The following is a 26,699-nucleotide window of genomic DNA, read 5'->3' as shown; positions in this document are numbered from 1 at the left end:
CCAAAGTCACAAGGAGGGGACACTGGGATTCGAACCAGGCTGCTTAAGTCGGTGTCCGTTTTCGTTCGGTGCCTTTACTCCCTGTGCCATTCCTTCAGCCAGTTGTGGTTAAAAAAAGATGTTTGACATTTGTCCTGAGATTCCTGTTTATTGTGCGTGTCCTCTGATTAGTATGTCCTACATTTTATTAAAATAAAACCCTAAAGCCAGGTGGCACAAAAAATGTGCGGTAACGTGAAATATTTGCATAGCACAATGTTTTCCAGTTGATTCACACTGGAATCTAATATTGTCCTACTTGCTTTTCATGTCATGCAAGTGTGAAGTAGGCTAGGCAATATTGAAACTAGTTTTTCAGCAGGGAGTTGTTAAACAGTGCAGCCAAGATCGTTATACTTTTATGTATAGAAACTGTTCTTGGATAATTGAGCTTTGCAAACAGTAGATGGTTTGATATGTTTTTATGCACACATGTATCTCCCAGCCAAGTGCTGAATTTCTTGTGTTGTATATGCATAGCCTGAAGCAAGATTTTGTGAACGGATGTTACTGATACTAGTTTTCCTCTGTCTTCAGAAAGGAATTCAATGCAAGCGGGATTTGTGTCCAGCAGCATCAAGTTGTCCCCAGGCCTGAATATTCCAGCATCGGCATGCAAGGAAATGAATTAACTAGGTACCATACGGAACCTAAAGGATGCAAACTATTCGTTTGTCATCTGACTGAAGCAAGCCCGATATTTCTTTTTGAATGCTTTTGAGATGCAAGGGTTAAGTAGTGTTTAGTCTACATTACACATTCTGTAACCACTTGACAGCTGGCACAAAAGAAGCTCCTTCCTGCAAAAATATGGGCAAAAATAAGCTGCAAAGTTTTGCTGAGCAGTCTTGAACCCCTTTGTAGCTAGAGGGACCAGCAACACATTTCAAAGCCGGTTCATTGGGAAACATTGTCCAGAGCAGTGTTTTTCAACAGAGGTTCATAGATCTATATGAAAAATGTACCAAATACAGAAGAATTTACAATTCTTCTGATCTCAGACACGCTATTAGAGAGGGTTGGGGTTCCGCAAAAAATCACAATGTAATGTTAGGGTTTCTTAACCAAAAAAAGGTTGGAAACCACTGTTCTAGAGAAATAGAGGGGACTGTCATAAAAGATGACTTAATTCTAACCAAGCAAAAAAAACGAACTTGTTTTTCCGGTTTATGTAAATTAACAAACACACAGCAGCGTAAAATACAAAGATAAATTGTACTATTTCTATGATATTATGTTTACAGTAATTTCAGCAAATCTGCATTGAGAAAGTTCTGGAACTTGAAAAATGTCAAATATCTCTTTCATATGTTAATGCAGTCCACTCTGCTCGCTGTTTTTTTACTTTGGCACATCTCTTTCCGTTTCCAACTCTCTTTTCACTTTTAATATTTGAAACACTTGTATCTCCTGGGAAAAAAATAAAGCATCGGACTTGTAGTATCCGGGCGGTTAAAATGGCTCTCCCCTCAGAGCCCAGCGCCGCCCCAACTGTTCTCATGATTACCTCAGAAGCTGCAGATTAAGAAGATCATGAATATTAACACAAATAAAAAAACATTAAATACAGAGTAAGACATGCTTGGGGGGCGAGATACTAACATTATATGATTTAAACTTAGATCTGTTTTTAAATTTAAACACATGAGTTGTATGGAGTTTTTAACGTTTATCTGACAAGCCAGTGGGTGTTGTACCTGGTAGGCTATGTATCTTGCACGTGACATCATAATGCACATAGCCTGGTGGCAAATAAGGAGAGTTTGATAGCTATAAAGTTTACATAGAAAGCAGATGGCTATAACGTTTACACAGAAAGCAGATAAAGAAAGGGAGGAAGTCAGTTGACACGAGGAGAAAGCAGGAATGTTGGAGAAGGCAAGAGGCAAAAATAATTGGGTGTAACATAAGGTATTAATGGAAAGTGATGGGTGGGAGAGAGCAGAGGGATGGGAAAGGAGGCGAGATGAGAGGCGAGAAAAATTGGGGCCATCATAATGTTTTAAAGGAAAGTGATGGAAGGGAGAAAGATGTGGGGTGAGAAAGAGAAGAGGGAGTAGGGGAGGGAAGACCATTGGGGAGAGGGAGTAGGGGAGGGAAGACCATTGGGGAGGGAGAGGTAGAATGAGAGAGGCGTGAGGAGAAAGCAAGAATGCCAGAGAAGGAGAGACAGAAAGAATCGGTTACATCTTAAGGTATTAAACGGAAGTGGGAGTGGGGAGGAGGTGGGACAGAGTGATGAAGAGGAGGAGAGGGAGAGGTGAGGAAAGGAAAAGGTCACAGAGGTAATGCATGCTGATACTGAAGGTTTTTATTATTTTGACTGGCATTAGTAATTTTGATTATGACAACCTGTGTGAAGCTGGGCACTTTAGCTTGTTTTAAAGACTTGTAGCTGTTAGTCGTGGGTACAAATGACATCAATCACTCAGATGTGACCACTTACATTTCACTGGCATTAGTACACTTTGGCCCTAGGAAGGACTACCTCTGAAACCATCAATAGCACAAACGTCCAAGTACCATTTAAGAAACACATATACATATTTAATATCTTCTATTTTTTTCAAACGAGCATGTTTTGGTAGCCTAAATGTGAGTTCATTGTCTACTTAATAATAGTAATTTCCACATCCTGTGAATGTGTCTCTGGAGATTCGCACATATTTCATCAGTTTATTATTCTGTATAACACCAAAGGCAGCAACATTGCACATTGTGATTAGACATGTACGTTATGAAATTGGAATAACCACAGACCACTGCAAATAGGTGGGTTTTATTGTACTGTAAAATGTATGTGTTTGGCCTCTGTGAACACTGCCTTATTGTTTTTAGATAAAGAGAGCACCTAGTTACGTGGACAGCCAGGAAACCTGGATATCTGGAGCTAGGAGGCATAGAAATTGAACGCAGCTGCCGAGGAACAAGCGGCGAGAAAATGTAAGTATATTTTAACATTCAAAACATAATGACAACTTTTCACAGCCGGTGACCATGTTCCTCTTTTTCCTCTTAATTCTCAATTTTCGTGGGATTTGTTTCCCTTCAGGTTTTGAAGTGCTGATTAAGTGTTGCAGCTCAGAGCTAAATGCGAATATAATTTGTGCCTTTTTGTTTCACACTTTTGGATTTATTTGTAGTTTTTATGGCAATATTTACACTTATTTAACTTCAGTTTTTATTGCTTTGTTCTGAGAAGTTTGAAATGAAACGGTTTATTTATTTATTTTTTAAATCGAAGTAAAAGATAAGTAGTTCACCCTAAGATCAAGGTCTGTGGCATGTTTCGTGGGTTTAACATAGGTGATTGATGTTTGTTTTATTTTTTTACATTTCTATTATCAATCCGGTATCAGTATTTTTAATGTCTCTATGATAACAAAAACATTGAAGTGTTTTTTAAGACCTTTACCTAATCTCTCTTGCAATAAGACAGTTTATAAATTATTGTATGTATTGGTTAAATCGGGTGCGCAAACTTGGGGACGTGAGATTTTTCTGGGGTGGCGCAGCGATTAAAGAGGCCCCGCTCTCTTCCCCAAGGCATTTAAATTAAATGCCGGGAGATTGCGCGAGGCCTCTGTAACTACACCCATGGATTACATTTTTTTCCCCCTTCCCCTTTGTTCACTTTACATTAGTTATTCTATTACTATAAGCCAAACAGATACGGGTAGATCAATAATTACCAGCTAAAATGACCTAAAAAACAGATTTTTTTAAATTTTTACTCACTAAGTACATAAGGGAATCATTGTACTTCTTAACTTGACTCAAATCTCTCTAAGGAAGCTACTTAAATTAAATCGGCAAACATGTGAAATCTTATATGTATCATAAATAAAAAAATCAGTTCTATTAGATAAGGGGTGCGCAAACTGGGGGCCGTGCCCCCCAGGGGGGTGCTAGATTTTCTGGGAGGGTGCGGCAGTTATAGAGGTCCCACGCTCTCCCCCCAGGCATTTAAATTAAATGCCGGGGGACCATGCAAGGCATCTATAACACACTTGCGTGCCCTTCCAGCGTCGCGTCATTATGGTAACCTGGCAGGGAAAAGTTTGCGCACTCCCGTATTAGATAAGTGGCACTTTTTTTTTCCCCCTCGAGTCTTAATGCCATTTTTTTTAGGTTTAATGCATCCTTTGATCTTAATAGCAGGTTTTAAAGCATCAGTCCAAGCTGCCGTTTTTATTATTATTTTTTCTTTTAATATTCCCCTCTCCCCTTTTAATATGTGCATCAATACAGTCCACACAATAAGTAATTAGGTAAGTTGCCGATCGATCGGCGAAGATTCAGCTCGGGTTCACTAAATGGCTGCAGAGAAGTATTCTGCAGTCAGTGGAACACATTTGCATATTAATATGACAAATCTCTGTTGGGAAGATTATGTGACCAGGCAGTCACTACAGTAGATGCAATTGTGCTCTGTTAGTGAGAGGGCAGGGTTCACAAAGGGGTGTGCCAGAGCCTGATGAGGAAGGGGATGTGACTTTATAAATGGTTGCTATAGAAACAAAAAAAGGCTTGTTACATTATAATACATTAAAACTGTCATTCAGTGTTGTTTTTCATAGTACAGAAATTATTATTATATTTTTTTTAAATAAAACACGTGGGATATTGCTTGGTCTGCAGCTTTAACTCACCTCCCAAGCAATGCAAGATCTTTCCAACCCATTCCTGTTTTGGATAATTTGTTGCAAATGTTCCCAGCAGTTTGTGCTATGAACTGTAACAATAGATAACGTTACCATAGTAATATAAGGATACATTGTAGCTGCTGAGTTACACTGACTGAAGCTCCAATTATGTTAGGCAACCAATCAGAAATTTGACAGATTTAGAACAGAATCACCACAGGCTTGCCAGCCTAGGTAAGAGTGTAGAATTATACATTGTCACATGCTTTACAAAAAAAATAGAGAAAATAAAATACATGTACAGTAGTTGGAAAAGCTGCTTTAATTCACTCTTTAAAAAAAGTAGTTTATCCTCCTTTTGTAGGACTGATCCTACAAGACTAACTTGCTACTGTTTCACTCTGAGTCAATTTTATGGAAAAGAATAGTGAACCAAAAACCCATAATGGCCACTGTGTCTTGTGATGTGTATCTAGCTGTAATTATTTGCTGCATGCCCGAGAGAGATCCTTGCACAGGCATGTTCTAGTTGCGATTTAGGAAAGGTATCAAACAATAAAATAAATTGTGTGTGTGTGTATCATAATTTCCCGTTCTGTGAAAATAATAGACCTCACAAGCTGTTAAAATGGAAATGTGAGAAATGATTTCATGTTTACATGGCACAAATCAGATGGAGTTTCACAAAAGTGCATTCAGTAGCACAGTACAAGAGAGGCTCTTGATTAAGTCTGAGATTCACTTTACCACAGATGGTGGAACAGGGATCTCTTTGATAGGGAACTATACTGAACTTTTATATAAATGTAGTGTACATTAAATTACTACAAAACTAAAGGATCCTCAAACATTTGGTATTCATCGTCATTATTTAATAAGCGAGTTCATGGGAGCATCAGAAAAACGACATCTAAATGTTTTTATTCTGTTTTACATTTTCTTCAGGCATATCACAATATTTTCACACAAAATAGTTGACCCTTAGGTATAAATCAATATGTATGATATTTCTTGGATGTGCTGAATATATATTGTAAATGGATATTATAGATAGATATGGGCTTTGTTCTCCCTGCAAAAACACCTAGGATGCAGAAGCATAAATCACCCATATATGGGTTAAAAGAAAAATAGGATTAATATTTGTAATGTTCATCTACATAGTTACATAGTAGATGAGGTTGAAAAAAGACGTACGTCCATCAAGTTCAATCTATGCTAAATTTAGACAACAGATACTTTATCCTATATCTATATTTATTGATCCAGAGGAAGGCAAACACAAAACCCATAGTCATATCATCCAATGATATTTCATAAGGGGAAAAATAAATTTCTTCCTGACTCCAAGAATTGGCAATCGGATGAATCCCTGGATCAATATCCTTCCCACGTATACTTATTTGGTATATCCCTGTATACCTTTCCTATCTAAAAAGATGTCCAACCTTTTTTTGAACAAATCTATTGTATCTGCAATCACAGTCTCCATGAGTAATGAATTCCACATTTTAACTGCCCTTACTGTAAAGAACCCTTACCTTTGTTGCTAGTGAAATTTCCTTTCCTCCAACCTTAAGGGATGCCCCTGGGTCCTTTGTACTGCCAGTGGGATGAATAGTTCTCTTGAAAGCTCCTTGTATTGACCCCGAATATATTTGTATCTACATTTGTAATTTATTTATTAACATGTCGGTGTTCAAAATAGTACGTGGGCTGTACAACAAGAATGCTAAATAAACACATTAGTCAACATAATCAAGCATTTGAAAACTAGATAACCTTGTGGGTACTGATCGTGTATGCATTTTAAGCAAGCTGAACATGGATCTCCAAGCCAATTGATATGTATTGGTATTGAAAGAGTGGATGTTAGTCTAAGGTGGGCGATGGGACCAAAATGTTACTGAAGAGGCAATTGCTTAGGGTGCAGGAACTGAGAACCTTTCACAGGTGTGGTCTAAATCAGGGGTGGCCAACTCCCAGTCCTCAAGGCCCACCAACAGGTAAGGTTTTAACAGTGTCCCTGCTTCAGCACATGGCACAATCCGTGACTCTGTCAATGACTGCGCTACCTGTACTGAAGCAGGTATATCCTTAAAACCTGACTTGTTTTTTTCTTGAGGACTGAAGAAAGGGTGTAACTGGGGTCTTGGGGGGGGGGGGGGGAATTATAATATAATCAGAGGGTTAACTGAGGAGGCTGTAATTAACTGTGTGTGTGTGTGTGTGTGTGTGTGTGTGTGTGTGTGTGTGTGTGTGTGTGTGTGTGTGTGTGTGTGTGTGCGCGCGTGCGTGTTCATGTGCGCGCGCGTGTGGTCACAGCATATTGGTCTTGGATAAGGGTAAGGGTGTTGACTGCCAAAAAAGTCACACAGATGGAGATGTTTTAAATAGATTATACATTGATATTTGTTTGTTTTAAAGGATTCAGGCTTCGATATTTATTTATTATTTTTATTTTTTTAAGCTTTTGGATATCAAGATATATCAGTTTCAATAATTTTGCCTACAGTTTCCATCCTTGAAGATGCATGTTAAACTGATTTAGTAAGCCTGCCATCTCATTATAATTAAACACTGCTTACTATTATTGACTTCTATAGTGAAAAAGCTTGGCATCACATTTTTTTTTGTGTGGAGAAGTACGTTTTGGCTCTATGGTGAACATATATATTTGCTGCAAACTCAGGATGCAGAATGAATTTGAATGTATAATATTAAAAACTGATTACTTTTTTCCTCTGAAGTTTTTATATATCTCGTAATTTTCATTGTAATTCTGGAAAGAGTGGTAGTTTAGATAATGTACACGGTGAGAATATGAAAGACGTGTCCCTAGGAGGAGACACTCAAACTCTGGCCCCAAAATAAATGGTATAGGTGCTAACTGGGGTAATTGGTGGTAGTTAACAAGGGAGAGAGAAAAGAAAATCCTGTAAATGTTGCACCCTAATAGACAACAGGGGAAACAGGATACAGTAATGTGGATGAGATGCTGAAACATAACACTTTAATAAGAATGCTCAATAAAATAATTGGTTGTGACAAATGTACATATACAACATACCGTGTGTTTATAACCGTCTCATATGTAAATAGACATATTGGTCATACTTGGATACAAATAATAAGGTCCTGTTAATTAGGGATAGCAGGGACTAAATGTCACAAGAAATGTGAATATGGTTACAAAAACAACGGATTAATAAGAAAGATAACAAAACTATTGTTTGATCAGAGAAGACCTAGCCTGGCAGGGCAGGTAGCAAGCCATCTGCTTACAATTGTAGTGTTAGCAGCAGGCTTAATGCCAAGTGCAGCTCAAGAAAAGTATTAAATAGGGTTAAATTCCTCTGTGTTTGTTGGGGCACAGCACCACAGATATTGTAATGCGACTGAGGCAACTCTGGTCTGTGTGTTGGCCCATATACTAGATAGACAAGGAGAGGTGAATATATCAAGAGGGGAAGAAATGGTCCCTATGGCACCCTCAACCTTACTCATTAGAGCGAGTTTAAATGAGTAGAGATCTCCTTGAATGACACGGATTAATAGAGCTGCAAAGCGGGATGGAGGGCGCCGGTAGTCGGCAAAACCGTCCCACTTAAATCTGCCCACAGATTGGTCGCAGACAAAGGACATTGCCGATATGCGAGCACCGACGTAGTACGTTTCGCGTGTAATGATGCGCTTCTTCCTGTGTGGACTCGATTCCATCAATGGATTGGATTTCTTAAGGTTAAAGCCTTGGTTATACGAGATGCCGATGAGCGGCAGCGCGATCCGATGACATCACCCTGCGCTGCTGCCGAGCGGCATCTTGAACATGCAGGGGAGAGAAGAGAAGATAGGGAGGGTGTGGTGGAGGCGTGGCCGGGAGCTGTATGCCCTCATTGGCTGAACCACTCACGAGACGCGGCCGTTGCCTCAAAAAACAATTTTGAGACTCTTCATGCGGCTGACGCTTTGCAGTGTGCGCAGCTTGCGAGGTATGTTTACTTTAATTTGTTTTTCAGCCACGAGGCAACGCCGCCAGCGATTTTTGGTATCGCGGCCTAAGATTATAGTAGGTGTGCAACGGAGCGCATGGCGTTGCGATCGCATGTCGCCCGACTGATGGGTGAACTGAGCTTCCAGCGATTTGGGGAAGCGTGGCAAACTTGTCATCTGGCTGGTTCAGCCTAATTGGCTGAACCTCTCACGTGACTCGGCCATCGGGCGAAGAGACAAAATAATTTGTCTTTTAAAACAAAGTCCGCCGCCCGGTCGCCTGCACTATGGGCTGCCTCATTGCAGTCCTGAATTTTGTTTACGACTTGTGCACCATCGCACTCACTATAATCACGGCCTTAGGCGTCCCGTTGCTAGCAACCACCGGTCTCCAGATTTCAGGTTGGACACCTCCCCACGGTTATGCAGCACTCCTGAAGGAGAAAGTGTATGATGTGGGCTGTACTATTGTTATGATTACTGTATTATTAGCTTGAATAAAGGGTTAGATACTGTTTATTTGTGGGCAAATTTGACAAAAATCAAATGTACATGGTGGCTACGTGTAAAAGGTCGTTTTGGGGGAGATTTGTGAGGAAAATGAGTGAGAGTTCTTAGTTTCCTCCAATTTACTTTGGGTTTAGAGACGCTTTTTTCAGAGACAAAGCAACATGAGCACAGATTTCCAGGGAGTCTCCTTGATAAGTTGGTAACGTTCGCCAGTATAGTTTTGTGGCGTGGGATAGTATGTCATTTTATTATCCTTTGTTTTATAACACCGTACAATGGGCAGGGAAGAGCATAGCAGTAACATTGTGACATTAATAAACATTGGTACAATAGGTAGACTACAGAGGGCCCCACCCCAAGAAGCTTACATTGTAAAGGGAAGGTAGAGAGGAAACGCAAGGTTATTATGTGAAATGTTACTACGGGTTTCTTGCCCTGAAGCAAGCAGCTGGATGCTCTAATAGCCCCTACTCTATTTCCCCACCTCCCACTATTATTTATTTTCATATTTTTACAGCAATGGTACTAGGTATGGGGTCCCACAGAGCTTGAAGAATGTCTCCCTCCCCCCCCCCTGCTCCACAGGCCCTTTTGGTTCCCTATGTACTTACCAGTGAAGTTACAGGGTGTAATTCTCCCTCCAGGGCAAGCAAGATGGGTTACTTTTTAACATAATTACTTGAGTGCATTTGAGGCTTCTACCTTTTTAGTCTGAGGATTTTTTTTTTTAATGCTGGTAACTTCATCGGTAAGTGCCTTTGGAAGTAGGGGGTTGCACAAACTACAAAAAGCTCCGGCGGACACCCAGGTTTCCATTCTGTAATATAAAAAGGGGCGGGGAGTTTCGGGAGACTGCTGCTTTAACGAAGGATGCAAGGGTTGCGAATGTCAGGAGGAAGATAATTGTTGAAGTGAGTTTTGAGGGCTTGTTTCAATGATTTAGGATTGAGTCTGATCAGAGTCTTGCTGTTGTACTTAAGATTAGCTTAAAATGTTCTTGTCTGGGAGATTTAAAGTTGAGTTTATTGGTTTCCTGGGGCTGAAAATATAGACGAATACCTAGATCAAGTGAGGTAAAAATAAATGTTCAGCAAAGACGTAGTCATGGTACCAAATATTTACTTGAGATTCATGCATTATAAAGGATACAATATGAGATAAGGTAGATGCTGCACACCAAACAAAATTGGTAAATGAAAGTAATACCGTTATGGTGCTCCTGCGAGTGAGTGGAAGCCTGCAGAAACTCCATCAGTACATGAAGATGGGCAACGTAAAGCACAACGGATTTGTCAATCTAATTTATTTTATTTTGAAGCTGTTCACTTGATAAAGACCACTAGGTCGAAACGTTATAAAGGATACAACCCGTGCTTTAATAATTAGCAGGAACAAAGAAAAAATTTGCTTAAAAAAATATAAATTCTGATATTGTTTGTAATCTTAATGTGGTGGTGAAGTTGATGTCATAATAGTGAATCTGACTGGTTTCCCAGTATCCGTGCAGAAAAGGATACATAGTACAGCATACAGGCTTTTTTTAATGCATCTCCGTGTTAAATTAAGTTTATCCTCTCTTCGGGTACTGCATATACCAGGGGGTTTGCAGTTATTAAATGCAAACTGTATGGTCTAAGAAACAGCAGGATCTAGCAAATATGTTAAAAGCACTTGCCATTCAAAAAATGTGGAGATCCGTTTTCATTTCGCAAAATCCCTTAAAGAAGATTGTTGAATGTCTTGTAAAACATGGCTGCACAATGTGTGCACAGGACATGTGCATGTATAAGATGTGTATACAGAAGTCCACCAAATTATGCAGAGATCTAATGATTGGTTTCTAGCATGTAACTGAAAAGGACCCCTTGACTGGTTGCAAAGAAGAAGCCTACACAAACCTTAAACTGCAAGTCTGTATGTGCATTGTATAGGGATTTCTTTAAGAGCTGGATTTTTAGTCCTATAAAGCTTTGGAAAATTGCCTTTTTTTCAATTTTTTTTTATATAACTTCTGTTTTTATTGGGTTTTACAATTTATACAGTGTGTCTCAAACCATTGTCAAGTACAAAAAAAAACTGACCACGCCCTTGTTACTCGAGAGAACATACAAACATGAGACAACATTGACAAACTACACCGTAGCACAGGATGAGACAGACGGGACCCACAGGACAAGGGAAAGACATTGGGGAGAGAGGGGGGGGGGGGGGGAGGGCTGGCCTCGGCGCCAACGTTGGTTACTTCTTAGGCCTCAAATTCCGACTGATCGATTCTGGATCCACAGCTGCCCGCTGTCATCCTTCGTTACGTGACCTACTTGTCTCGTTGCTATGTGGTCGTGAATCCTGCTTTGTTAATGGAGAACGTATTTATTACTATCAGTGCAATATTGTGGCGGCATCTACCCCCGGGATATCTGTGTGGGCAAACCAAGGCGTCCAGACTTTTTATGAAATTTGAGCCAGTGTCGTTGACCAAACTGGTCAACTGTTCCATCCGGCAAACATGCCAAATTCTGTTCTTGATTTTAGGTATTACTGGTAGATCAGATTGCTTCCACAACTCGATCTCGCATCTCGTGGCAGTTGCAAAATGCGCAACAAATTTGTGTCGCGTTTGACACTCACTGGATCCGCCTGCCCACAAGGAACAACCACGGGTCCAGCGGGATCTCTAAGTTGAGTATCCTTTGTAACCAGTCTCTAATATGTTCCCACTTCGGGACCAATCTTGGGCAAGACCACAGCACGTGTCTTAAGTCAGCTATCTCCCCGCACTGGTTTGGGCAGAGCGGGGAGTATCCTCTGACAGATTTAGAAAGTTTTAGTGGGGTGTGATACCAGCGCATAAGGACCTCGTATGCATTCTCCTTTAACGTTGTGCATATCGAGCTTTTGGCCGCAGCTTGCAGGATCCGGTCCCAGTCTTCATCCTCTAGAGTCTCCCCTAGGTTAGTCTCCCACTGTCTAATGTAGTTAAGTCGTAATTCATCGGGCGTCTCAGGACAGACCACTTTCTTGTACATCCTAGATGTTAGTCCCCTTGTGTCCGTTCCTCTGGAACATAGCTGCTCAAAATTTGTCCTTGTCGGCCTGATTGGGAATTTGTTGTAAAAGGCTCTGATCTGGAGGTATCTAAAAAATTCAGTGTTTGGTAACTTTTTTTTTTTCCTGATTTAATCTGCTCAAATGTTTTAATGTTTTCTCCCCTACAGATCCTTTAGTCGTTTGTATCCTGACTGTGTCCAGATCAAAAAGTTATTACTAATCGTCCCTAGAGTGAAATCTGGGTTCCCTATCAGAGGGGTCATCAGGGAGTGCTTAATGGTTAATTACATCGAAATTTGGAGGACTTCCACACCGCCAAAGAGTTTGCTATGGCCTGCAACGGCACTCCTACTGTGTTCATACACTTTTTGGGTAGCCAGATTATATTGTGCAACTCAACCGGTGCACTGCACTCTTTCTCCAGTGCCACCCATCTCCGCAGGTCCGGGTCTGTGTGCCACTGGACAATTTGGCATAATTGGGCCGCTTTGTAATACGCCAACAAGCAAGGTACCGCTAGTCCCCCTTTCGTTGTTGGCCTCTTTAGGATGGCTTTCGCAATTCATGAGCTTTTTTGGTTCCAGATTAATTGCATGATTCGCGACTGGAGCGAGAGGATGTCAGCTTGAACTATAGGTATTGGTAGGGTCTGAAACAAATAGAGCACCCTTGGAAGGAGATTGATTTTCACACTATGAATCCTCCCAAACCAGGAGATGCCATATCCCGCCCATACCCTGAGATCCTCTCCCAGTGTCTTAAACCATTTAAGGTAATTAGCTTTGTATAAGGATTTATAATCTTTTGTAATATATACCCCTAAATATTTGATAGCGGAGGCTTGCCATTTGAAATTAAAGTTTAGATCTATCAATTTTTCCACTGGTTTCGGTAGGTTTATATTGAGGGCTTCTGATTTGGTCTGATTAATTTTAAACCCCAAAATTTGGTTAAATTTCCCCAGAATCTCGAAGACATTGGGCAGAGCGGTAAGTGGTTTTGATAATGTCAAAATCACATCATCCGCGTACAGCGCCACCTTGTGTGACTGTTCTTTTACTGAGATCCCTGAAATATCTGGGTTCAATCTAAAGTGTGCCGCCAGGGGTTCCATACAAAGGGCGCATAACAGCGGGGGCAACCCTGTCTCGTCCCACTATGGATGTGGAACTGCTCTGAAGGGAAGCACTGGTGTATTATCCTTGCCGTAGGGCCTTTGTATAGCGCTAATATAGCCCCTAACAGGCGTCCTTCAAAGCCAAACTCTTCCAGTGTTTCTCTTAAGTAGTGCCAATCTATCCTATCGAAGGCTTTCTCTGCGTCCAGACTTAGTACCATTGACGGGATGTTTTGTTTTTTGGCCAGATCGATCAAATCTATTACCAGTCTAGTATTGTCTGCCGCCTGCCTGCCCCTGATAAACCCTACCTGATCTCGATGATCAACCTGGGAAGAACGTGACCCACCCTGTTTGCTAGTAGTTTAGAGAAGATTTTGATGTCTGAATTAATCAGGGAAATGGGCCGGAAGCTCTTACAGTCTGCCGGGTCCTTTCCAGGTTTATGGATCAGTGAGATTGACGCTTGTATCATTTGTGCTGGGAAGGAGGCCCCTACGACTATCGCATTAAACAATTTCAATAAATGAGGAGCTATAATTTTAAGATATTTTTTATAATATAGATTTGAAAAGCCACCCGGGCCTGGCGCTTTGGCTGGCTTAAGTGACTTTATTACTTCAGCTAGCTCCTCCATGGTGAAATACCCCTGCAGCGCTACCCTTTCCTCTCTGCTCAATTTGGGTAAGTGCACCTCTTTTAGAAATTTCTTCAAGCTCTCTCCTTTCTTTTGATTGTGGCTGACCTTATCTCCATCGTAGAGAGTTTCGTAGTATCGTTTAAATTCCTCTACGATTTGTCTAGGATTGGAGGTGAGGTCCCCCCCATGTGTTCGAATTGACGAGATGCAATAATTTGGAAGTTTATTTCGTAGCTTATTGGCAAGTAGGGTATCTGGCTTGTTGGCCTTTTCGTAGAATTTACGTCTAGACCAAACCAACTCTTTTTCGGCCTGGGAAGATAGCAACAGATTAAGCTTAATTTTGGTGTCAGAAAGCTCCTTCAGGGTGTCCCACTGCTTATTTTCTTTGTGAAGAGCAGAGAGGTGTGTCAACTTCTCCTGCAGCTCCTTTATCTTACACTCTTTTCCCCTCTTCCTTCTAGCTGCCAGATTCATTAAGATCCCCCTAAGGGTAGCCTTATGGTCCTCCCAAAGTGTGGAGTGTGATGTCACACTACCTTCATTTACACTAAAGTACTCCTTGATCTTTTCCCCTATTCCCTCCTCCGTTGCCAGGATTTTCAGCAGGAGCTCGTTGAGCTTCCAATTGGCTCCAGGTCTGTCTAGCGAGTTTAGAGTGCACCGCAGCTCAATAGGTGCGTGGTCTGACCAAGAAATGTCATGTATCCCTGTACGGGAGACCACCGGGACCACTCTATTTGACACCAGGAAATAATCTATTTTACTGTATCTGTTGTGGGGATGGGAGAAGGTGTACTTCCGGATCCCTGGGTGTTGCACCCTCCAAATGTCCAATAACTGGCAGTCTCTTAGACCCTGGGATATCGTTAGTATGTCCTGTCTGTGTGTTTGGTTAGTCCCCGTACATCTGTCTAAGTCTGGGTCTAGAGCTCGATTTAGGTCTCCTGCTAGGAAAGTACTACCGCTCGCAACCTTATGTAGTTTATTAAAGAAGAGTGAAGAATTCTGGTGCTTGCTCGCACGGAGCGTATATCGAAGCCAACGTGAGAGGTTGTCCCTGTAGAGTCCCTGTCAGTATGATGTATCTACCTTCCTTGTCTGTGTATGTTTTGTCTACTTGTAACAACAGTCTATTGTGGACCAGAATGGCTTTTTTTTTTTTTTTTTTTTTTTACTGGCGCCGAGGCCAAATAGAACGACCTAAAGTTCTTATCCATGTACTTTGGGCGGCTAGTAATGGAAAAGTGTGTTTCTTGAAGGAAAATAATATCGGCATTCTTACGGCTATAATCCCTGAATGCAATCTTTCTTTTGATCAGGCTATTGAACCCCTTTACATTATGTGAGTATAATTATTTCTCTACTCATCTGTGATGGTTGCACTTTATGCTTCTATGTTGTGCTGTGTCTCCGAGATGTCGGTCCTCCACATTTGAGGATTCCATTCCTTCATCTTCGCTCGGCTGCTACCTTCGGCCTGGGTAGGGGGGGGGGGGGCATGGGGAGATACAAAAGGGGAACTGGGTGGGATCACAAAGGCAGCCACACAAATAACACAAACATATTGTCCTTGGAGCCTCGGCACAACCATCCCGGCGCCTTTGGGTGCTGGATGGCAAAGGTGGACCTCGATCTCTTGCCACCCTTACCACCTTTCCCCTCTTTCTCGACCCAAAGGTCTTCGCCGGAGCCCTGGTGAAGGTACCTCCCCAGTCTCCAGCTTTAGGCCCATGCGGACTTCGGAGCAAGATCCTCCGTCTCTACTCCTGTCCCGCTCTTGAAACCTCTTATATTTAAAACCTCACTAACGAAAGCTATATCTACCCCATATTCCGCTCCTCTTAACCTTTAAACGCTAACATAACACAACTGTTGAGATTATCACCTCATAATAATCTCTTATCCTAGACTCCTGCTAACATCTTCCACCCCCTGTTTATCTTGTCTGGCTATGTAACTATACTATGTAATTTTTCTTAGTCTGATGTTGCCCATGGTTCCCTACCGGCCTTATGTTGGCCGCCACAACCGAGCTGTCTAACCTTTTGTTTGTCTTGCGTACAGGCTTTACCTATGCCCGTCGGTTGACCTAGTCTGGATTATCGGCTCCTTCCAGTCTACCATCTATGTCTCTGTAATTCCTTGTGACCCTACTTCCTTCCCTTCTCTCCGCTAATCTCTCGCCTGCCCTCTCGACTCACCCCCTTTCCCTTCCTTCACTGTCTCCTCTGCCTCGCTCCCTCTCCCTCTATTTCATCTCCCTCTTCCCTTCCTACTTGTCTCCTGACCATCCTTCCTATCCCTCGGATCCCCCCCTCTGTGTCCCTTTCTGTTCCCGGCCCGTTTCTCATCATACTCACCTCTCCTCCTCCCTTCCATCTCTTATTCTGTCTCCTTTTTACTCTCCCGCGCTATCTTGTAACATACCTTTCCCTCTATTTTCTTCTTCGCCTTCCCTCCTTTCCCTACCTAGATTACTTCTTTATTCTTTCCTTTCTATTGTTCTATCTCTCTCTCTTCCTCTCTTGCTGTCTTCGCGTCCTCCCTCTTGTTTCCCCTCCTCACATCCCCCCTCTCTTCCCTGTCTTATCCCCCCCTTTCCACCTCGTACACCTCGTTGTTCCTTCTGCTCTACTTACCTTCGCCCCACTTTCTTGCCTACCTTCCATACTTCCTCGTTTAAAACCTTCTCCTGACTCTCCTCTCGCTTAACTCCCTTCTACTATTCTGCTCCTATCTGTCTTCCTCACTTCCCCCTTCCTTTCTGTCTACTTGCTTATTGCCCTCCATCTTATCTTACTTTGCTCGCTCCTAGTCCTTTAACCTGTGCTTTTCCCTCTTCATTTTCACCTTCCCTCTTTCTTACCATGCTTCTCGCCTCTTCCCCCTTCCTTGCCACCGCTCATCCTTCCTCCTCTCTCAGATCTTTACATGTTTTTGCTGCTTTCACTTCCCCCCTCTGTCTTACTTAGCTGCTTACTCCAATCTCTACCGCCTACCCTTTCCGCCTCTTCTTCTCTTCCCTCATCCTTCTCTCCTCACTTTCCTTCTCCTGACATTTACTCCCCCCTTCCTCATCGTAGGCCCGCCTCCCGCTCACTTCTCCACTACCCTCTTTTCTTTTACCCTCCCTCTTATTGTCCCCTGGTTTCCGCTTCATCTGTACTGCTGCTCTTTGTAGGCGGCTTCTTCGTGGTCTGTTCTGACCCGGCGGGAGTTCCGCGGCTATCTTCTCCTTTCCGTTGCTTCGGGTTGTGGACTTCCTCCGGGCTTAGGTGCTCTTTTCTGACGTCACGTTGTTGGTATCCTGCTACATCCGCTCCCTCCAAGATGGCCGCTGTTGGTCCTCCTCGGAGTGATGCTCATCCGGTCTCCGCCATTTTGGATTCTGCTTCGCGCCATACCAGAGGTAGGCGCGCTCTCTCTTCCCGCCCTCGTATTCCTGGTTCCATGGCCTTCTCTCAGCCTCCGCGATCTTTCTTCGGTCGCCATGTCTGGAACACGAGGTAAGGGAACCGTCTCTAGTTAGTTTATTGGGGGTGTAACTCGATCAAATTGTAATCAGTCTCTGCATCCTCTGCCTCTAGAACGCCCCTTAAACAACAACTTGACTCCAACTTGAGATAAAATTTGGGGAACTTTTTAACTGTAAAACTGGCCCAACTTGTTGCTTTGTCAGCATGTAGGATTGCTGGCTTAACTGTCTTCAGCCCTTATCGACCCGTGCTTTGGGGGAGCCTCCGACGGTCAACCAGGTAGGCTCTGGGGCTTCTGCTTCCTCTGCAGTTCCACTGGGGGCTTCTTTGAGGCCTAGCTTGTGCAGGAATGCGGCCCCTTCTGGGTCCCTCATTGTAACCGGCCTCCAGTTTCGGATCACCATCAGCCCAAATGGGAAGGTCCCTCTATACCGGATAGCTTTGTCCCTGAGTACTTTTGTTATTGGCATTATATTTCTTCTCAGTAGGGTGGCCGGGGACAGATCTTGGAAAAGGATCAACCGGGCTCCATCGAATTCTGTTACGGGCATGGACCTCGTTTTCTGGAGCACCGCTTCTCTGGTGCTATAATAGTGCAGCCGCACTATATCTCTGGGTTGCTCGGTTTGAAGCGGCCTTGCTCTTAATGCCCTGTGGCATCTGTCCATTTCTAACTTTTCTTTAGGGTTCTCTGGGAAAAGACTCAAAGACACAAAGTCTTCACAGTCTCCGGGACTCCTCTGATCCTAATATTGTTTCTCCGGTCCCGGTTCTCTGCGTCCTCTTGTCTTTCCTCAATTCGTTAATTTGGTGTTGCAGGTCTGGTTTTCTTTGCATTCTTCTTGACTGTTTTTGTTGTTAGGTCTAGCTGTGTCTCGAGGTCCCCCGTCCTCTTCCCCCAAGTTGCCGACCTCCTTTCTCAGTTCTTTAATCTCGGCCTGTAGAAGTGTTTTCAGGTCTTTATAGAGGCGGTTAAAGTCACACCGCCGCACCGGTAGCAGCTCCTGGTTATCGCTCTCCTCCTCCTCTCCCTCATGCTCCGTTTCAAAGCCCGGGTTTGAAACCGGTGCCATTGCGGGGTCTGCTTTGCTCCTTCTGGTCCCGCTGAAGTAGTCTGGTTACCCCTTCTTCCTCTGGGTTTTAGCAACTCTTTTTGACATCCCAGTGCCTTTCTTGCCGTGCTAGTGATAACCGCGGACAATGTTGATGCTTTTTATAGGTTTTATCTTTCGTTATCTTTGAGCGGGGCACGGAGCTTTCAGGTTATAGAAACCATGCTCCTTGCGGTCGCGCATGCGCCTCAAAATTGTTGTTTTTTGTGTTCTTTTATCATAATTTTTTTATTTTTAGATCTACGTTTTTCCACATATCTGCTTTGTTTTTTTTTTTAAATCTATTTTTTTAAAATAAATATTTGACTGCTTAGCAGTTTCGTAGTTAGGTTTATTTTTGGACTTTGTTTTTCTTAACTTGCACAATTCTGTCTGTTCCCCAATATAAGTGTGATAAGTGGTTTCCTTCTACAGACCTCAGTATCTTAACTACGTACAGTCTGCTTTCTTGGGCCATTATATACATTAAGTGACCGTGGAGCTTAGTAAGCAATGTGATACCTTTTTAAAATGCCATACTTAAGTTTTTTTTTTTTTTTCTCTTTTCTTTTAAACTTGTATTTTCTTGAAAATGTTCACAGCAGTTTACATACATTTTACAAACTTCTGGGAAGGGGTGGGGGAAAGAACACCAACATTTAAAAGGGAAGGGGGGTTCGGGGGAGGTACCAAAACATAATCTTTGTGTGCCAGACTTAAGTTTTCTAATCTTATTTTCCTTCGGCACCTACACAATCTAAGCACGCAGCAAGTCTTCCTCAATACAGGCATACCCCGGTTTAAGGACACTTGCTTTAAGTACACTCTTGAGTAAGGACATATCGCCTAATAGGCAAACAGCAGCTCACACATGCGCCTGTCAGCACGTCCTGATGAGCAATACCAGCTCCCTACCTGTACCTAAGCTGTGCGCAAGCGGGGAGACTATAGAGCCTGTTACAAATGCGTTATATTTATATTAGTTATGCACGTATATGATGATTGCAGTACAGTACATGCATCGACAAGTGGGGAAAAAGGTAGTGCTTCACTTTAAGTACATTTTCGCTTTACATACATGCTCCGGTCCCATTGTGTATGTTAATGTGGGGTATGCCTGTAATATGTGATGCCTCTTTTTTTGTGCTTGACATCCTTGACGTCAACATTTACAAACATGGTTTACACAGTTGGAGCAAAGCATAGTTTTAAAATAATTAACTTCTAACACCGGTCTCAGGCTTGTATCTGAACTTCTTTGCTATTCATTGAAATGCATTGTAAGCACTAATAACGCGTGAATGGGTTCCTCTTTCTGATTTTAATTTCTGTCTTCGTTTCTTTCAGAGGTCTGGTTATGTGCTGACGAAAAGGAGGCTCTCTGTCATCACCAGACTTTCAAAGTGCCTTGGTGAAGATGGGGTTTGGCAGCGAGCTAAAGTGTTCTCACGATGCTTTGCTGAAGCTGCAAGATTGGGAACTGCGGCTCTTGGAGACAGTGAAGAAATTCATGGCGTTAAGGATAAAAAGTGACAAGGAGTATGCATCAACTTTGCAGAATCTTTGCAACCAAGTCGATAAGGATAGTGCACCCCAGCTGGATTACATTAGCAATGTGTCCAAGGTAAGACATCCCTCCCTCCCCCTGTAGATCTAAACAGAAGTTTAAAGACTGTGGTAAAGTTATCTATAATTTTTTTTATTTTTTTTAAAATTAATCGATTCATTTCACTATGAAATTGGCAAAGTGCAGTACATTGAACTTAATAGTATTTTGAATTTTGTGATTTGTTTTGCTCTTTGAGTAAAGTGCCTTTAACCCAGTGCCATGCCTTTTCCGCACTCGCGATCATGTGATCACTCTGTCACTGACTCTTGAGTGACAGATGGCGTACAAGATGTCCCATAGAAAATCTAGCAGGGTCTTTAGTATATAGCTACTATGTCTTGCGGCCTTTGGTCTATCGGACACCTGACGTAGTAGCTCCTTCCATAGGGTTAAGACTTGTGAATTTAGGGTGTGATATCTTTTAGGCGACCAAAGTGAGAGTTCTTCATAGATGAAACTATTGTGAGCTTTTACAAGATTTAGATCAGTGAGATAATGTTGGGATGGGAATACGTAGTACCCTGTCTAAAAAAAGGGGGGGGGGGGGGGAATCCTCCGGCGCGTGGTTCCACTCGTGATTCCGGGACACATGCAAAGTAAAATAAAGAAAGGGACCACAATCAGGGGTGATAAAGACACAGTAATTAATGTATGGAGTTCTATAAGGAACGCACTTACATTTGGACAACAAATCTTCAAATGGGGATGGGGGGGACCTCTTGATGGTACCTCAAATTAGGGAAGAGAAGGGAAACATAGTATAACACTGTTTATTAACAACAATTTAAAAAGAGATTGAAAACTCATAAGCGGCCATTAACTAATGGCATAGAGAGGAGGTGTATCCAGACTCCACAGATCGTCCTCCAGAATATTTGATCGTCTCTTGTGGACTCTGTTCCAGCTGGTGAGATGGTAATGCAAGGATGCAGTTAACAGCAGGGGTGTCCTCCGGAACTCGTGCACAGACCGGATTTCCTCCCGTTTGTCTCTCTCCCTGCCGCAGCTCCCGCCTTTCGCACATGCGCATGCGCTCCGGACGTAGTGCTGGCCAAACTGGAATTGTGCTCTCACTCCTCTGTACGGTGGCCTGTGATGCCCAAAGTCCGTCAGACGCGTTTCGCAAATTAGCTTCCTCAGTGACGTAGATCCATACGGGGTAACAGCACTATTTATATCCTGCAGACTTTAAATTGTCCAATCATGTCCTGCTTCATTATGCTGCTCTTTTGCGTGTATAATTAATAGCAGCCCTGTTTAAAAGGGGAAAGAAGGACACTGCAAGATACACACATGGGTACCACTTTAAAGGCTTAATCTCTTCTGCCAAAAAAACATGTAGTACCCTGTCTACCCAGATGAGTTGTCGGCTTTGCTCAGCTTCTGCATGTTGCTGTGCAGTAACACTTTTTTTTCTCTTTAAAGGATAGTTCTTTCATACAAGGCAAATGGATACATTGAGCTAGAGAGAACAGTCATGAACAAATCTGAATTTAAGGTCATTCTATATTGACAAAGGGCCCCGAAAGAAGAGCCACCCTTATAAATATTTTATTTATTCCCTTCTCTGCTGTATGAGCTTGCAAGTAATTGCAGTGCTTTGCATTTTAGTTTCATCTTCTAGTAGGGTGATTGAAACAAGTGTGTGTCAAAATCAGAATTGACAGGAGAAATATCTGAACGTAGGCAGATTGATGATGACGATAGTGGAGTTCTGCATCATGTCCCCCTCGCTTTATCCCTAATAAAATCATTCGAGCCTCTGCAGTTCAATATATTTCTTTTGGATATGAAGACTGTTATAAAACATGCTTGATAGTAAAGATTTATATTTAAAAAAAATCATCCCTTGAATTTCTAATGAACTGGCAAAGTAAAAACGGGTATTATCTGTGCGTGTTTCTATCTGTTAGAGGATTTCCCTTCTTATCCCCTACCCCCAATTCAAATATATTTTTTATTAATTTCATTATTTGTGTGTATTTATCTTGGAATATGGAGGTTTTTTTTACATTTATTTTGCTTGTGAAGATGACACACACTTTTTTTTTCTTCTCTCTTTTGCATCTGATGTGATTACATCTGATGTTTCTATACAGTTCAAAAAAGACAAATGTAATGTCTAAAATTTATATATTTTTCATGTTCTAAAAAAATAATTATTTGCTGCGTTACATGCGTGTATTACCCAAAAGAGCAAAATACATCAAACTAATGTCCTAAATATTTTAATCATTCAGATACAATTGGCCCAAAAAGCAATGTAAACAAATGTATGCGCATATACAGTATTATACTGAATCAGAAAATCTGACTCCGTGCCATCGAGCCATAATTGTATGTTAATTGGACTACCCACATGGTATCGAATAATAGTGTCACTCACTGGGATCTTAGATATGAGAGTGAAGGGAAGCTGAGCTTTTCAGGCTTCCTGGGATCTCATTCATGATGGAATATTGAGCAGTTTTGAAACGTGACTGCATTACAATGAGTACAGTTACTATCAGTGTTCAGTTTCCATGCATTCCTTTGCTGACACTTCCTATTCTCCCCGCCCACTCAGTGTTGGTGTTACACAGAGCTCTGTTCAAGGGTCTATTCTCTTTTTATATCAATTCCCTGGGCAAACAGTCATTTGGCTTTCACCATCACATTTTTTGCTGATGACACCCAAATCTACCTAACTTCTTCTCATCTCTCCACACTCGTGTAGATAGCAGAAAGACTTATCTTCTCAGGAATTTTCCACCGCTACCTCAAACTCAACATAGAACAAAACAGAACAAATCATTTTTCCTCCCCATATTGCTAACCGTATGCCTGACAATAGATACATCTATTTTCCTCCTGATATCACAAGCCAGTTGTCGAAGTGTCATACTTGACTCCTCCATGTTGTTTATACCACACTTCCAGCACCTCACCAGTTCCTGCTGCTTTTATCTCAGTGCTAAAATACGTTTTTTTACCTCCACATGCAATCCACCAAAATTATATTTCATGCACTTTTAAAGTTCTAATAAGATTACTGTAACCTGCTCCTAGTCTCTCTCCTCCCTCGTTACTTCCTCTTATTCCTGTCTCCAAGACTTGTCCAGGGAAGCACCACAACTGTGGAACTCCTTACCCTGCACCATTATACTTTCTCCCACTATTCACACTTTCACAAGTTCCCTGGTAACCTACTTCTTTAAACAGGCCTACCCAGCACCTACCTTATACTCCCCCTATCCTTGTCATCTCTCTCACATTGCTTTTAGATTGTACTAGCTGAGAGACCCGGCGTTGCCCGTGAGTTAAATTTCCCGCTAGGAGGAGGAGGTGGGGGGAGGGGGTGACAGTGGACAGGAGGGGGGGGGGGCAGTGGACAGGAGGAGGGGGGCAGTGGACAGGAGGAGGGGGGCAGTGGACAGGAGGAGGGGGGGCAGTGGACAGGAGGAGGGGGGGCCGTGGACAGAAGGAGGGGGGGGCAGTGGACAGGAGGAGGGGGGGGCAGTGGACAGGAGGAGGGGGGGGGGCAGTGGACAGGAGGAGGGGGGGGGGCAGTGGACAGGAGGAGGGGGGGGCAGTGGACAGGAGGAGGGGGGGCAGTGGACAGGAGGAGGGGGGCAGTGGACAGGAGGAGGGGGGCAGTGGACAGAAGGGGGGGACACAGTGGACAGGAGGGGGGTGGGACACAGTGGACAGGAGGGGGGGGCACAGTGGATAGGAGGGGGGGAGGACACAGTGGACAGGAGGGGGGGTGACAGTGGACAGGAGGGGGGGTTGCTTAAAATTTCTAGGTCCCTCCTCTCCACTCCCCATGTATGTTTCTCCGCTCCCCCCTCTCTCTCCGCTCCTCCCCCCCCTATGCTCAGCTCCGGTCCCACACACAGTGTCACACACACACTGACTGACACACACACACACACACACACACACACACACACACACACACAGTGACACACACACACAGTGACACACACACACACACACACAGTGAGACACACACACACACAGTGAGACACACACACACACAGTGAGACACACACACACACACACAGTGAGACACACACACACACACACACACACACAGTGAGACACACACACACACACACACACATACAGTGAGACACACACACACACAGTGAGACACACACACACAGTGAGACACACACACACAGTGAGACACACACACACAGTGAGACACACACACACAGTGAGACACACACACACACACACAGTGAGACACACACACACAGTGAGACACACACACACACACACACAGTGAGACACACACACACACACACACAGTGAGACACACACACACAGTGAGACACACACACACACACACAGTGAGACACACACACACACAGTGAGACACACACAGACACAGATATGTCACCTCTCGTTTCGGGTGCCGCCATCTTAGACGAGGGAGGAAGGGGGTCCATCCGGGCGCCGCCATCTTAGGCACTCAGCGCCGCGAGGCAGCTGCAGGCTGCCTTCCCACTGCCTGTCCCCGCGCCGGGGAGGGAGGGAAGCGAGCGCCGGGGAGGGAGGGAAGCGAGCGCCGGGGAGGGAGGGAAGCGAGCGCCGGGGAGGGAGGGAAGCGAGCGCCGGGGAGGGAGGGAAGCGAGCGCCGGGGAGGGAGGGAAGCGAGCGCCGGGGAGGGAGGGAAGCGAGCGCCGGGGAGGGAGGGAAGCGAGCGCCGGGGAGGGAGGGAAGCGAGCGCCGGGGAGGGAGGTGAGTGAGCGCCGGGGAGGGAGGTGAGTGTGATGGTGGGGAGAGGACAGTGTGTGTGTGTGTGTGTGTGTGTGTGTGTGTCCGAGGGGGAAGAGAGTGGCAGTTGGGTGATGTCAGACCCACCAATCTGATTGGTCCTCAGCCTCTGGCCAATCAGATTCACCGCAGCTAGTACCAACCTTTCGATTTTATATATTAAGATACTTCTTGTAGAGCAAGGACCTCATTAGCTGTATGAGCGTTGTATGTATTTTATACACTTCTTGTACTTGCCCCCACATTGTAGTGAAAATATTGGCGCCATATAATCAAATATATACAAATAATACTGTGCAAAGTACACGTCTACAAAATGGGCTTCATGTAGCATTCTTACAGCTGTGGTTTGTAATAGACACATTTCCTGTCCCTCAACTGGAAACCAAATAATCAGAACTGACATGATACTACTTACTCTGGCCTGAAAATGAATTATAATGTTTATTTCATTCAATCAGTATCCAAATTAATAAAAAATGTTGTACTTGTTAGGTTAACGTTATAGTATTACAACTTTTTTAGATGGGCTAATTATTACGACTTAATAGAGAAAACGGTCTACGGACAGAAACATTTCTGTGTGTTACCAACCATGTGCAGAGAGCTTTAAAGCAGCAGTTCAAGCAATATCCTACATGTGTGTTTTTTTTTTTAATGCATCAGTTCTGTACTATGAGAAAATACTTGTAGCATTAAAAAAATAATGTTAAGACATTTTTGTAATGTTTTCTAATGTTGGAAGCATTTCCAAAGTGACAGCCCCTTCCCCTTCTGGCTCTTGAGCCCCGCCCTCTCTCTAGCAGTTCACCAATTGTATCTAGTAACTGCCCAGTCAATCATATTCCAGGACCTCATTGCCCAGAATGCTGTGCAAGAATTGAATTAAATAACCTTGAGCAAGCGATCGATTACAGTCGATTAAAGGAGAACGGATTGATCTGCAGCCTAGCTAATCACTTGTCAGTGTGCAGATTGTAGTGATCACACATTGAATGGGAAAAAAATATATATATTTTTTAAAAAGTGGCAGCTTTAAATCAGATATTTTACAATAAAGGGAATTCTAAAATAATCATGGCTAAAAGCACCAAATTTAAAAAGACAATACTGTAGTAGTTTATGAAACATTTATTCTCAAATGTTCTGACTGTTACCAGGCCAATTATTATTTATTCCTGCAACAATTTCTTTGAACTAGCACTTGAATGATCAAACATTTTCTTGAATCTAGTTTTCATTTCTCCAGTTTAGCAGCACAGATATTTTGATATAAAGCACCAGCTAGGGGTAATTAGCTCTAACCTGTAGAAATGATTTGACAGATCAAACAATCTGTGGGAGGCATACATACATTCTTTCATTCACCCCACACATACTGTACATGCAAGCAGAGAAGTACAGAGACGCAGGCTTTAAAACAGAAGCCCGCACAGGCACAGACCAACTGACGCACAAACATAGGCGCGCGCACAGAGACGCCCAGACAAACACTTAACCCCTCCTGCCCTGGGGGCACTTGACCCCTCCACCCCCTGAAGCGCTTAACCCCTCGAATTGTCCGATGAAAGGCAGCCATTTCACACTCTGCAGAGAAGAACTTAAGGCCGGGGCCAGGGTAAAGCGGAGTGAACGTGCGCACTCATGCGCAACGCGATCAAAACCATGATTCACAATGGGATTGTCCATAGTGCAGGTGCATGCACGAGGGCACGTGCCCGTGAGCTTTCCGCTCGCCGAGAAAAGCAAGTTTGATATTTCCG

The 26,699-nt window shown here is 43.2% G+C and overlaps 1 protein-coding gene across 6 annotated transcripts in view; it reads left to right on the top strand.

Annotated features, from left to right (window-relative positions):
- The window catches only part of FER (FER tyrosine kinase), a 314,315-nt gene that overhangs the window by 12,121 nt on the left and 275,495 nt on the right, over positions 1-26,699 (top strand). For 4 of the 6 annotated variants that reach the window (XM_075602010.1, XM_075602022.1, XM_075602041.1 and 1 more), the window contains exons 2-4: positions 577-675; positions 2,878-2,982; positions 19,911-20,187. In XM_075602010.1, coding sequence (XP_075458125.1) covers positions 19,981-20,187 — 207 coding nt within the window. In that variant the 5' untranslated portion in view covers positions 577-675; positions 2,878-2,982; positions 19,911-19,980. Of the gene's footprint in view, positions 1-576; positions 676-2,877; positions 2,983-19,910; positions 20,188-26,699 lie in introns of those variants that run through there. The other 2 variants (XM_075602017.1, XM_075602032.1) reach the window with 2 other exon arrangements.

Source organism: Ascaphus truei, chromosome 1 (assembly GCF_040206685.1).
Source record: "Ascaphus truei isolate aAscTru1 chromosome 1, aAscTru1.hap1, whole genome shotgun sequence".
In the NCBI taxonomy this organism is placed as follows: Eukaryota; Metazoa; Chordata; class Amphibia; order Anura; family Ascaphidae; genus Ascaphus; species Ascaphus truei.
This window is presented reverse-complemented; position numbering and strand designations above follow the sequence as displayed.